At 55.3% G+C, this 14,167-nt stretch overlaps 1 protein-coding gene across 9 annotated transcripts in view; it reads right to left on the bottom strand.

Moving 5' to 3' along the window:
* KHDRBS3 (KH RNA binding domain containing, signal transduction associated 3) overlaps positions 1 to 14,167 on the bottom strand; it is a 207,104-nt gene that overhangs the window by 11,643 nt on the left and 181,294 nt on the right. For 4 of the 9 annotated variants that reach the window (XR_007472963.1, XR_007472968.1, XM_049700895.1 and 1 more), the window contains one exon: positions 13,532 to 14,124. The exons of the other annotated variants lie outside the window; for them this stretch is intronic. Coding sequence is in view for 1 of the 4 variants with exons in the window: in XM_049700905.1 (XP_049556862.1) it covers positions 14,095 to 14,124 (30 nt within the window). In the remaining 3 variants the exon portion in view is untranslated. Of the gene's footprint in view, positions 1 to 13,531; positions 14,125 to 14,167 lie in introns of those variants that run through there. 9 annotated transcript variants of the gene reach the window in all.

The following is a 14,167-nucleotide window of genomic DNA, read 5'->3' as shown; positions in this document are numbered from 1 at the left end:
TGGGTCACCTCATCCCATTCTCTTACAAGTTCACCAGGGGAACAGGAGAAATTAAAGAGAGCAGCAAGGAAAATAATTACTGGCTGAAAGACTTGATAATTGCCAAATGATTGAAGTTCGCAGAGAGCTGGAACTATGGAGACGAGCCAATTGATCTTCTTGACAAGAGTTCAGAAACGACAGCACTACCTGTAGCAATAATTGCAGAGTTTGCTAGTCCCAGGAGGGAAAAGCAAGGCCTACTTCCAAGAAAGTCATCTATATAGTTATGGAGATGTATTTATCGTGTCCCCACTCCCAGTCAGCAGCAGACCGGTGAGGAGATACGAGTCCAAGCTTGGGGTCAGGCTTTTCAGCTGTCACGCCATTCACTGGATGTGGAGCCCTGGACAAGTTCTTATTCTATCTGAGCCCCAGTTTTCTCTTCTATAACATGGGTTTAACAATACAAATATCATAAGGTCGTGGAAGTGCTAAATCCTACGTAAGTTGATTATCACAGTGAGAGCTCGGTGAGGGCCGGCACCTGCTGCTGTGGCTGCATTTTGCACCTCTATCTCTTTACTTTATAAGCAGCGGCGATGAGAAACAAAAACGAGGGCCAATGAGTCCAGAGAGGAAAGAAAAGCCAACTCAACTCATAAAAGAAGGGCTTCCCTGGTGGCGCAGTGGTTGAGAGTTCGCCTGCCGATGCCGGGGACGCGGGTTCGTGCCCCGGTCTGGGAAGATCCCACATGCCGCGGAGCGGCTGGGCCCGTGAGCCATGGCCGCTGAGCCTGCGCGTCCAGAGCCTGTGCTCCGCAACGGGAGAGGCCACGACAGTGAGAGGCCCGCGTACCGCAAAAAAAAATAATAATAAAAAAACAAAAATATAAAACTCACAAAAGAAATCTTGCTTCCTCCAGGAAGACTTCCCAGGCTTCTCAGGGGCAGGTCACTGATCCCTTCCCTCCAGGCTTGCTGCAGCCAAGAAGGTCTGAGTCAGACCACACAGAACCACGCCTGCAACACAACATGAGGGGCTCCTCCAGCCCAGCACTAGCCAGGGACCCTCCCCTGGTGCCCATGCTCGCTCCAATCTGCCATCTATGCCTCCTGAGCCTGACCCTGGCCTTGCTCTTTGGACTACTAACAGGTATGGCTTCTCCAGGTTAGACTTTTGGCTCTCTCTGTCTCTTTTTGTGTCTCTGCTCCTGTGTGTGTCTCTCTCTGAGAGACCTTGCCTCTACTCCCTAGCGCTCACGACCCCCCAGCCTGAGTCCCCCAGGCTCAGTGGCGGAACAGTGGGATTGGTGGGATTCTATACCCAGGCCCCAGCCCCAGCCTGGTTCGCCTGGAAACCGCCCCTCCCCACCGCAGCTGCAGCTCCAGGGCTATCCTCAGCCCCCCTCCCTCTTCTAGGGCTGGGAAGCCAACTGGACCCAGGCCCAGCAGAGCTGTTACCCAGGAACTTCCAGCTACAGTGGACACTTCACCTGCCTCTGATGATGGAGGCCACGGGGTGTGAAGCTCAGAAGCTGAAAGTGAACAGAAGCCCCCGTGTGAAGGAAGCTAACTTGCAGCAAATGAAAATTAATCCAGCAACTGGGGGAAGCGGGGCCGGCGGAGCAGGGCTGGGTGCTGTGCTCCTGTCTGAAGCAGGGTCTTTGCTGCCCGGCGCGGCCCCCGATTACTGCTGGACGGACGGCCAGGAGGCAGAGGCTGTGCTCCCTGGGGACAACAGGCCTGTGCCTGTGCTGTCCGGTGGCCCCAGCTGTCCCCACTCTTCTGCAGGCTTCGTGTCGCCTCACCTCCTGGCCACTGGACCTGCTGGCCTTCAGGGCCTTAAAATCCAACCCCCCGCACTTGGCGGGGAGCCTCAGGGTCAGTGGCCCTCACAGCGGGGCTGTTTCCCAGGACCCACGCCCCCTCCCTTCCCTGATCCGAGTCCAGCCGCTGGACGGGGTCGGCGTCCTGCATCTCCCACCAGCCCCAGCTTATCGCGCCCGAGGGCGGCTCTCTGACCCCCCTTCCAGACCTCCCTTCCCCAGCCCCTCCCACATCCATGAACACCTGAATTCCCACTTCAAATTCCTACGGGCAACTCTTGCTGAGCCCCCATCCCCGCCCCGGTGGACGATGCAGAGGTGGGAGGGAGCTCGACCCGATTCTGGTGGCTCCAGAGGCCCAGGTGAGGCCTCTCGTCTGTGGTCGTCTGGCCCCTCGATCCCAGTGCCCATTCTCGCCTCCCAAAAGCCTGTGTCTACACAGCAGTCACCAGTGATCTCCTAAAGCACAAGACAAACCATGACCCTCTTCGTTGCTTTCTCGTCACCGTCGAGGAAGGTGCCTGACTCTTCCCATGGCCTCGAAGGCTGTCCGTGCCATGGGCCCTGCTGCCACTCTGACCTGTCCTCCCACCACAAGCCATGCTTCCCTTCCTGCTCTCCTCTCAGGCCCTGTGCTGGGGCAAACTTCCCGGCGTTCAAAGGTCAGCTGCCCTCACACTTTGATCTCAGCTGCAAAGCCCCTGCCCTGGTGCCCTCTGTGCGGAGGCCCTACCCGTCCACTGGCCTGGCTGGGGGCAAAGGCAGCAGAACCTCCCAAGAGGGCGCAGGGCTCCCTGCTGCCCCCATGAGTCTCTGGTCAGTGCCTGCCCGAGGCGTGTTCCAGTCACAGCTGGGACCAAACTCACAAGGCCAGGGTGGTGCTTTTGATTTCTGTTCTTAGCTCCCTGAGGTCCTAGTAAGATGGGAAACACCGGAGGCTGGGTTTGCAAAGGACCCGAGGAGAGTTCCCCCACCAGCCTCTCCTTTAATTTTCCGACATGTGTGCCCTGCGCTCCGAGGAGACAGGAGACGGAGGTCAGTTCTCATCGACTAGGTCACCTGTCCAGCAGAGCGCCCTCCCCAGAGCTCAGTGGCTGAAAACATGTTTACTATTTCTCCTCATTCTCCCTCAGCAACCAAACACACACGCACTGCAGGCCTCCTCGTCCGGGCCCGGGTTGGCACTTGGAACACAGAGGTCGGGGAGAAAGGGGTTCTGCTTCTGGGTTGGTGGAGCAGCTCACGCTGCTGCCTTCAGCTGAGAGCTTAGCTGGGGAGCCCTGGCTCTCCTCCACATGGCCCGACTCTCTGTGTGCTGTCTCAACTCCTGTGGCCTCTGGGTGAATCCTTGTGTCCACCAGCCGATAGCCCGGACTTCTTAGAGCATGGCAACTGGATTCTCGGGGGCAGCCTTCCAAGAGGACAAGCCCCAACACGGAGGCAGATTTAAAGCCTTTGCTGGCATCACAGGGGCTAATGTGACCATTGGCTAAATCAAGTCATGCGGCCAAACTCAGAGTCAATGTCAGAGGGGCAGGGGATGCCAGGAAGTGGGGTTCCCTGGGGGCACTCAGGCACCTGTCTGCAACACTCATCCTCCCCGCAGACAGACATGCAGCTTCCCCAGGAGAAGGAAAATGTAGGGCCGGCCGGTGGAAAGTCTGACAGGAGAGTCTAAATGAAGCTGGAATCCCAAAGCGCTAGAATGTGTTCCATATGTGTGAAACGGGGAAAAAGAAAAAGCACACACTGCAGAGGGACAGCAGGAAACTCTGCCCACTGCTACCTGCCTCAGCACGGGGTAGAGAAAAACCTACCCTGAGGATCCGTAACCACCAACCAGCTCTCACACATATTTGCAGACCAAACTATTACTCCACCTGTAGTTCCAAGACCCTTCGTCTGCAAGGGCGGCCATAACAAAATGCCACAGAGCAGGGGCTTAAACAGTGGAAATTGTTTTCTCATAGTTCTGGAGGCTAGAAGCCCAAGATCAAGGTTCCTGGAGGGTTGGTTTCTGGTGAGAGGTCCCTTCTCTCTGCCTCACATGGCCTTTCCTCTGTGTACACGTAGAGAGAGAGAGAGAGAGAGAGCGCTCTGGTGTCTCTTCCTGTTCTTATAAGGACATCAGTCCTATTGGATTCAGCGCCACACTTATGACCTCATTTAACCTTATCTCCCTAAAGACCTTATCTCCAAATATAGTCGCACTGGGGGTTAGGGCCTCAACATATGAATTTGAGGGGGACACAGTTTAGTCCATAACCAATCACAAGCTTAGAATTCATTTTAAAGTAAAGCAAATATGAACCATTTCTAGAAGAATGCAACTTCATTCCAGTACTGGAAGAATTTCTACAGATAAATATCCAAGGAACATGAATTCACAATTAAAAAAAAAATCTCAAAACACTTAAGGAAACAAAACACTGTTAATGTGGAACCAGACCCACAAATAATTAGGCACCGTATCATTTATACATTTACTGTTTAAAGGAATAAAAGAAACTATCCACAGGAACATGAGATAGTAAAATTGACAAGCAGATCTAAAAAGCAGTGCTTCTCTAAATTGAAAAAATAATAACTGAAATTTAAAACTCAGCAGGTCAAATTGCAGATTGGCTACAGACGATGGGAGAATTCATGAACAGGAAGATAATTCTGAAGAAGTTGCCTCAAAATGTAGCATAAAGAGACCAAGCTGAAAAATATAAAAGCAAGATTAAAAAAAAAAAAAAGAACAAAAAAACCCAAAAAAACCCGAGAAGACGCACGTGAAAAGGCTTTTTACAACCTTATGATCAAATTTCCAGAACAGTGAATATGGGGAAGAAGAAATTTTGAAGAGAAAATCTAAGAGTTTTCTAGAAATGATGAAAGACAGGTCAGGATTCAGGAAGCTCAGCCTACCACAAGAAAACACCCAGGCTGAAAGTGAAGAACACTGAAAACAAAGATTCTAGAAGCTTCCAGAGACGGAAGACAGATTCCCTCTCACGGAACCAGCACAGACTGAGAGCTGACTTCTGGGTAGCAACAGTGAAATGCAGAGGACAATGAGATAATATCACAAATGTCCTGAGAGAAAACGTTTGTCAACCTAAATCCGTATTCAGCGAAAATCTTTTAAAACGGAGCATGCAGTCAAGACATTTTCCAGACAAGCGCAAACCAGGAGCATTTATGACCAGTGGCCCTTCACTGAAGGAAATTCTGAAGGAAGAGTTTCAGGAAAAAAAAAAAAAAATCCTCTGAAAGCAGAAAGTCCCTCAGAAGAGACAGTGAGCAAATAAGTTGATAAATATATAAGCAAATCTGGGCTTTCCTGGTGGTGCAGTGGTTGAGAGTCTGCCTGCTAATGCAGGGGACACGGGTTCGAGCCCTGGTCTGGGAGGATCCCACATGCCGCAAAGCAACTAGGCCCGTGAGCCACAACTACTGAGCCCCAGTAGTGGCCCTGCCGCTGCCCCTCACTTGTCATCAGCGAGAGCCAGATGCCAGGAGTGGGGCTGTGCGGCCCGCCAAGAGCGGGAGGGGACCTGCTGTCCCAGAGGTGCCCCGGCCTGACCGGATCTCGGGCCAGTCAGCATCGGGGGGGGGGGAGGGGAGGGGAGGGAAGATCCCCCAGGAGTGGAGAGGGGACACTGTAGGGTTATGGGTGACCGAACACACCACTGTCCCAGTCGCCCAGCGCCGCCCCCAGCCCCGGGAAGTGGCCCCGAGATGAAGTCCCTTCCTTCCTCCTGGATCTCGGTCTGACCCTCTTTTCGTCAGGCTGGGCTGGCCGTGACCAGCGGACCCGTCTTCTCTACCTTTTTGGCTGCGTTTACTACAATGCTAATAAAACCAAGCAAACAACTTTTACGCACCCAGTGCCCTCAAAGTGGCCCCAGAAGAGAGGGTGAGGCCCCGGAGACCGCTTGGTCCTCTCCCCACTCACTGATTTTCTCGCAGCTTTTCACTCAAGGAGAGTTTCTATCTTGGAGGCGGAGGGAGGCCCCCTCCCATCAGCCCCGCCCCCGCGCCCCGCCCACCCCGCCCACCCCCGGCCCCAGCGCGGCCCATCTCTTCTGTGAAGCGTCTATTTACAAAGCAGGTCACGATCTGAGAAGCACGCTGCCGTCCAAAAATAGAAAGTCATTACGCAGCAGACAAGCGCCAGCTCCGGCCTGCAGAGCTGCGAGCGCTGTTCCCTCCTCTTCTCCCCTTTTGCTCCTTCAGCCCCTCCTGGCCCAGCACCGCCCGCAGCTGCAGGTCACAGGCCACCTGGCCGCCCACGCGCCGCGCCACCTCCACCTGGGTCCTGGCTCAGCCCCAGAACCCAGCCCGGGCAGGACCTGGTTTCCCTTTGATTCTTTAGACAATCCCCCCGAGGCTAGTGTTCTCGTCCATTCGTCCACTGAAGGACCCGAGGCTCTGGGCGGCAGGGGACTGTCCCCAGATCAGGAGGCCAGCGGGTGGCAGAGCTGGGAGGAGTGGCAGGTCAGTCTCAGGGGATTTGTCCATCACGCCAGGGGCTCCACCTCACGTCCCCAAGGACCATTCTCTCTGGGACGAGCGCCGTGGGCCCTGACACCATGAAGAGACCCTGGGAAGTGCGGGGCCCCTCTCTGCCCGCCCCCTCCTGGGGGGCCTGCCTGGGAGGCGGGATAGGGGACCCTGATGCACCTCTTTGCCTGGGATCCACCCCGCAGGGTACCGAGGGTGCCTGCCCTGTGCCTGGGAGAGCCTTGCGGCCGCGGATCAAGGAGACAGCTCTCCAGATGGGGGATGGCCTCTGACGCCGAAGGAAAGGAGACGGGAGCCTTGGGCATGAACAAGGGCAAAGAGAAGCCCGAGACCCCGGAGCCGCTGTCTCCACGGACGCTCTGCGCGGCGCAACCTTAAAGCAAAGTAGTAGAACGAGAGCCTGCGCGGTTGAGAGAAGCCCCGCCCCCCCTCCGGGTGTGGGAGTGTCTGGACGTGCGGAGGCCGGTGCTGCGCGCGGCCCTGCTCGGTGGGGGGCAGGGTCAGCTTTGTGCGTTAGGCTCCTGCTCAGGTGGGGGCATGTCTCCTGGCATCTCTGGCCAGTGTGGCAGGGCCCCTCCCTTCTCACCTGCAGAGGCTGCTGCAGCCGAGGGCGGGTGGAGGATGCCCCTGACAGTCTCGCGCGCTGGGTACCGTCTGCTCGGGGGATCCTCTCCCCTTGACCCACGGGGAACCCGGACAAGGCACTGCTTGTTTCTTGAGTCCTGCCCCTGCTGAGCTCACAGTGAGCCAGGAGGTGTAAGGAGTATGTTTTGCTTAACGGTGCAAGTCACCATCCTACTGTGACACAGAGGGAGGACTGGGTTGTGACTTTTCCAGCTAACTTGATTCCTTCATAGCACGCAGAAGAAAGAATGGAACAAAACCTTATTGCTTGGGCCATGGACTTCAAATGCAAATAGCAAATGAGGCCAAACAGTTACCAGCAAATGCCTGCAGCGGCCTGGGTGGGAGGCGATAAAGAACCGTGGGGACTGGGGCAAACCCCGGGGCCTGTGCCTCGGTTCCACGGCTCCACGCCCCAGCAGACCCAGGGCACGCGGAGCGCGGGCTGAGGTTGCAGGTCCCCTGCTTATCGTGCAATCAGAAATGTAGATAATTGTGTAGCGTTATTTGGTAGCAGATGAAAATAACCTAAAACACTGGGAAAATAATCTAACAACACTTGCTGTTGGCAAGTCAGAAGCGGAGAAAATAGGCACACCGCTTGATAGTTAATGCAAAAGTGTTTCTAAGGTATCTACAGCTTGACCTAAATTATTCAGTATAATAGACGTGTAGGAAAAAGTATCTAGGGAGGTGAATATTCTGTGATACAGTTGCACCATTTGGTTTAAGATGGAGAAGTTAAGCAAGGGAAGGACCAGCTCTCCTGGGTCAAGCCTGCACAGCCTTAGGAACGACGGATAGAGCATGTGTGTTCATTATGAAAATAGTCTGTGGTTTCCCATCATGAACTCGGAATCCCTTTCAATCCAGAGAATCCAGGCGAGGCCTACACAGGGCCCACGCTCCTGGGATCGTCTTGGGCTTGGGGCTTCCCCTGCAGCTGCTCTGCAGACGGCACCGCGGCGACCACGGGGGGCCCGAGTGGCTCTGGACTCAGCTGCCCGGTGGACTTGCCCTTCGCGCCCCTCTTTGGAAGGTTTTGGATCTTGCCCCCTGCATCATCATCTTTGGAAATCATGAACTTCCTGCCCGCAAAGGGAAGCAGATCCAATCCCCTCTGCCTGCACCGTTGCGTTATGATTCGCTTTGGGTGTTGACGTTGATGTCCCCTTCGACAGCCACCGGCGGCTTCCCCAGGAGCCCGGCCTTGGGCGAGGGAATGAGCACAGCATAGCATTTTGTCTGGGGAGATCGTCCTACATTTTGCTGAGCAGAAATACCACGTGAGGCTAGCCCGGAGAGCTAAAGGGGCTCTGGTTTTTAGAAACCCTGTGTGATCTTCCCGCCCACGTGAGGGTGGGTGCGTCCTCCCCACACCCCGCACAGTGCAGGTGCTCAGGCCGCCCCCGGCCCCACCCTATCACCCCAACTGCTGGCTTCTGAGAGTCCCTCCACCGCACCCCGAGGTGGCGACAGAGAATCTCCGTCTTAGCGATGGAAGAACCGAGGCTCAGAGAGCTTCTACATGGCTCAGCTGATGGGAAAGGACAGGAACGGGGAAGCCTGGGCCTGGCTCTGGAGAAGCAGCCAGGGGTTAAGGGTGATAGGACATCGGGGGTTAACACGACACCCACGGGGCCGGGCGCCTCTGTCTGGAACCGCGGTGGTCTGCTACTGGGAGAAGTGGGTGACGAGTCACTCGGTGGGCAGCCTCTCGCTCCCGGCTGGTTAGACCGGTCGAGGCAGGGCCCAGCCGGCGGCCAGGGGGCTGGGGTCCTGGGGCGGAGGAGGCCAGGGCCTCTGGGAGTGATGGCTCTGGAACCAGCGGGGAAGCTGGGCTGAAGCCCCCTCGGGGGCCGCGAGGGTCAAGGGAAGGCTGTGACCCACACCTGAGGACTGCAGGGGCTGCACCCGGCGCGCCGAGCGCGTGCCCGGCAGCTGGGGGACCACTCGCTGGTGGGTGGAAGGGGCCCTTGCACCTGGCGGGCACTTCACGGGAGCCTGCTGTCGTGGGGAGTGTCGTGGGGAGGGCGAGTCCTTGTCCTGCCCTCAGGAGGTCACTGTCATGGAAGAAGGCTGAGGCTCTTCACCTGGGGAGGGGCGGAGAGTGGCGTCCACGGTCCCCCTGGGAAGTGCCTCTGCGCAGGCGCGCACGTCAGTCAGGGTTCTTCCCGTCCTAGTGCACAGCTGACAGCTGCCGAGAGCTTACCACGTGCCAGGCCTCCTCCTGACGATCCGGGAGGGGGGCACGACTCTCCCCATTTTGTGCGGGAGGACACAGAGGTGTCAAGTGGCCCCCCTGGGGATGGGGGAGCCCGGAGCAGTCCCCCGGCCACACTATCCCGCGGGGTGGGGGGGGGCGGGCCGGGGATGGGGGGTAAGGACCACAAGCCTGTGGAGGAAGCGACGTGATGTGACTTCTGAAATCAGGGCCGAGCCTGTGGACCGCTCGCTTGGGGACTCTCTCTCTTGGACCTATTGCTCTGCGGGAGGCTGGCCGCCGTGTCGTGAGGACCCTCGGGCGGCCTGTGGAGGGGCCCGTGGGACAAGGGCCAGAGCCTCCCACCAGCAGCCCCGTGAGTGAGTCGGTGAGTGGATTCTGCAGCCTCCAGGGGCCGCAGCCCCTGCTGACGGTTCGCACCCTCGTGAGACTCTGAGCCAGAAACATTCCCTGATTCTCGACCCTCAGGGAATGTGTGACATTGTAAATGTTTGTTCTGTTAAGCTGCTAAGTCCTGGGGTGGTCGGTTACACGGCAGTTGATAACAAGTGCACCCAGGTATGGGCTGCAGGGACTGCGCTGTTGCCTCCAGAGGATGCCCTGTGCTGGGTCACCTCCATGAGCCAAAATGAGGGACAATTTGGAGGAAGAGCGTTTGGGGTGAGGGCAGAGCAAGGACAGCAAGCCATCTGGGACAGGCTGCTGGGGAAGGTGCTGTCTAAAGGCAGGAAGGTGGGCGCGGACATGGGCACCGGGAGAGAGGCCAGAGCCAGGCAGCCCGGGGAGGGACTCGAAATCACCACGGAGCCAGAACACGGACAAGAAGCTCTTAGCTTCTGCACAGAAGCATCCATTTGTCGGAGCTTCCCATAATGCAATGCAAAAGCACCAGGCCTGGGCCACTTTGCAAGATTTAAGTCGCACCGAAGGCAGGGCCGTCGGACTAGCAGAAAGCAGAGCTCCTTCGGCGTCGTGGTCGTGATTTTCACAACTCCACCAAGGCACCCCTTTAAAAAGCTAGCTCTAAGGGTTGAAGACAGTTAAATACACATTGAAGAAGCCATCAGCTGTTATTTTTAAAACCACGGGAAGTCGCTCAGATCCTTTAAAAATCAAACACTAGAATGGCTATCTCAGCCTGCCATGCTTGAAAGCTGCTGCTGACGGACGGGCCAAGGAGGAAGCCCCGCTGAGACGGACCAAAACCAGCTTAGCTGGAGAAAAGTAAAGTGGAATTTCAAATCGAAAGACTTTTGTCCAGTTGTTCAGGGCTAACCGCACCCTCTCACACCTCCTCCCCAGCCCGTTAGGGGCCTGGCCCGGGGCTGAGCTGGGGACACTGTCACCTGGGATGCAGTGGGGCCTGCAGAGCCCTGAAGCCAGTGCAGGACCCACGAGGAGGCCAGTGACTCTAACGCAGTGTGACAACCAGGCGGGGTCTCTGGGGCAGAGCTTCCGGCACCAAGTCTTAAAGGAGGCACACGAGTTGGCAGAATCTCAGCGCTTCCAGATCCCTGTGATGCAAACGGGTCCCAGATCTCCCTCCCCGGGGGCCACGCAGTGAGGCCCTGGGGCTCTGAGCTGTGTGTATGTCATCATTTCCTTTTCCCTGCCACGTCCTGAAATGGCAGGGAGCACGGAGCAAGCAGAGAGGTGACCAGGCCGACAGGACGCGTGTGCTGAGGTGAAACGCAATGAACGGGTACCGACGGTCCGGGCGAAGGGCCTCGAGCAGCCCCCCGTGAGGGGGACGCACGGGGGCACACGGTGCGCAGCGTCAGGGCGGCCGAGTGGGGAGCTAGGCCCTGCCCCCAGCTGGCGTACAGAATTAGAGCCACCTGAGGATGGTCGTCGCAGGGGGGATTTCAGGCTGGAGGGGTCGGTAGGGGCCAAATCGCGGAGGGCCTGGGCAACAATCGGAGAAGCCGCGGGCACCCAAGGGTGCTGGCCGCGCCTCTGAAAGGCGATGTCACGCAGCCCTGGCAGCAGGCGCCCCGGTGCGCGTACATGCCGAGCTGTCCCCACCTCCCCGCCCGGCCCCAGCCCTACCATCTGGTTGCTGTCGGCCACGCCCGCTCCTGTGCTCCTGTCGGGGCATCTCCCCAGCACCCTCACTCTCTCCCACGCTCTCAAATTTCTCATCTCGAGGCCACAGCCCTCTCCAGCGATACTTTAAAGCAAACTCCTTGGAAGAGTTGACTATACAGGCGGACCTTGTTTTACTACGCTTCGCAGATACTGCGCTTCTTACAGATTGAAGGTTTGTGGCAACCCTGCGTTGTCAGGTGATGGTTAGCATTTTTCAGCAATAAAGTCTTTTTAAATTAAAGTATGTATCTTGTTTTTTTAGACATGATGCTGTTGCCCACTTAACATGTTTCCGTAGTCTAACTTTTATACGCACTGGGAAGCCAAAACCTTTGTGACTCACTTTACTACTGCAGTGTTTGTTGCCTTTACTGCATGGTGTGGAAGCAAACCCCCAGTACCTCCGAGGTCTGCCTGCTCCATTCTCTCCTGAATCTGCCTAGGCCTCACTCTGAAGCAAAGCATGGTCAGCACGGCCTCTACGCAGCTACCGTGTCCAGTCTTCCTCATGTCACCTGCCCCCTGCAGCAGAGGGTCACGGCCCTCCTCCGGAAAACCCTCTCTACACATGCCGTCGAGGGCAGGACTCTTGGTTCTCTTCTTACCTCCCGGCAGCTCCTTCCTGGGCTCTGGTTCTTCGCCATCTCACTGACTTGTACGTGTCGTATGTTCCCTGGGCCTGTTCTCTCATGTCCACACTCAGGCTATACCTTTACAAGACATCTATATTCTAACGGCTCTCAAATTCCCATCTCCAGCTGAGATCTCCCCTCAAACTTCAGATCTGTATCTTAAACAGTCCCTTCTGCAATCTTCCCATCTCAGAAAGAAGTTTCTATTTTCCCAATGGCTCTAGATCAAAATCTTTGCATCATCCAACCCCTTCTTTTCTGTACCTCACATCCAACCTGTAGACTAAGTGTTATCGGCTCTACTTTCTAAGTGCGTCTCAAGTCTGGCCAGTCCTCAGGACTTGCAGGGCGGCCACCCCGGGCCATGCCAGCATTCCCTCTGACCTTCACCGCAGGGGCTTCTAACAGGTCCCCCCCTACCTTGCCCCACTATCGCCGCTTCTCCACGTGGTTGCCGAAGTGATTCTGTTGAGATATACATCGGATGGACAGCGTTCCTCTTGGGCTCAGTGTGCCTGATAGTCCCTCCGAAGTAAAGCTCGGAGACGGCCCTCCACACCCAGGCCCCGCCCCCACCCTGACTTCCTTCCTGCATCCTCGGGGCTCCTCCAGCCCTCCTGTTCCCACCTCAGGATCCTGGCACCTGTTAGCGTCCTGATGTAGCTCGTTTCTTTACTCTTCTAGGTCACGGCTGAAATATCACCTTATTATTCCCCTGTGGCCCAAAGTCAAGTCTAACCCCTCTTCCCGTGACTGTGCTCTGTCGCCCCCAGCTCTGTCACTGCCTGGCGTCCTCTGGTTTGCGGGTGATGGCCTGGATCACCCCACTGGGATGTAAGCTCCTCGAGGCAGGAGCCCCTGTGCTCCGTCCTGTGCTCTCACACGCAGGGCGGTGCCCAGCATGTAGCAGGCTCTCAGTAAATGTGTGCTCAGTGAATTTAAGTGATACAGGCGGCACAGTATGGGGCCAAGACTAAGGCAGCGAGAGTGAGGCTGGGAGAAGCGGGACAGACAGGAGGTGAGGTGGACAGTTCGAATCCCTGGGATTTCACTTGCAGCTTTGTGACTGTGTCCGCAGCTCAGGAGGGGAAAAGGCTGCAGGCAGAAAGGGAGCTCAAATTCCTCCCCACTTACGACAGTCTGGCTCCCATCCTAAAGTTCCTGCTTGTTTAGGATTAATTCCACACAGGGGCACTGCTGACCGCGCTCTGGTGAGCACCCACACCCACTCACTGCAGCACTGCCGTGGCCCTCTGGCACGCGGGCCTTTATTCCTTGCACTTCTGAGAGGGAGAAACACGTATCTGACAAACGCAAAAGTGCCAACTGCAGGAGTAGAAGATCATGTCTTTAGGGTGCATCACGAGAGGATAAGGAAAAGCAAACCTATCAGAAGTTGTTCTGTGCTTTTAACACAATGCTCCCAACGCGGTACCCTGTAAAAAGTGAACGCCTTGAGGGAATGTGTCTTTGAGGTAAGAAAGTGACAACTTAATGATGCACAAGACTGTTTCCGAAATTCCAAGACTAGGAAGCGTGTTGTGTGGGCTTCTAGCAGAAGAAATAAAACGCATCCTCCCGGGGCGTACTGAATTAAAATCACAAAGCACCAGTAAGTGATGAAAAGAGAAGGAACTGAATAATACTGTCCATGGGGATGATGACCTTTATGTTCCACAACAAAGTACAGAGGCATGAAAATCGGGTTTCTATTCTGACAGTGCCACTGCTTCCCGCAGAAGCCTTTATAATTAACCTTTCACGTGGCCACTTACTTTTGGCATAACATGTTCGTATTTATTGGTCCATAATTGAGTTGGATAAATCATTTTCAAAGCTGGAATTTGTGCTGAGGCTTGACTTCTTGTGAGCTGTGAGTTGCAGCCATATATGGTTCTCAAGTGTGCAGAATTTAGAGCTGGGCTGAAATAACAAGCCTTTGTTTTTCTAGGTTTATATTAAAGTAGAAGAGATTGAAATGGGCAGCCTTTGTTAAGCAATACACAAATCATTTGTTTTCTGTTATGAGGAGACAAAGAGATTGACTTTCTTTCCCTTTCTCAAACAGATTTTCCAAATTAAAAAGCATACCATTTTATAAAACATTTCATGAAACAGAGTTGTACAAAAAAAAAAAAAAGTGATTATTTTCAAGTTCTCAAGTGAATTCATTTACTGACTAGGCACGTTGGTGAGTTGATTATTCTTAAGCAGTCCATAATTGCAAGGAAAGTTCCTGAAAGAGAGGAAAATGATATATATTTGTATACTTCAAGTAA

The sequence above is a fragment of the Orcinus orca genome, chromosome 17 (genome assembly GCF_937001465.1).
Source record: "Orcinus orca chromosome 17, mOrcOrc1.1, whole genome shotgun sequence".
Lineage (NCBI taxonomy): Eukaryota > Metazoa > Chordata > Mammalia > Artiodactyla > Delphinidae > Orcinus > Orcinus orca.
This window is presented reverse-complemented; position numbering and strand designations above follow the sequence as displayed.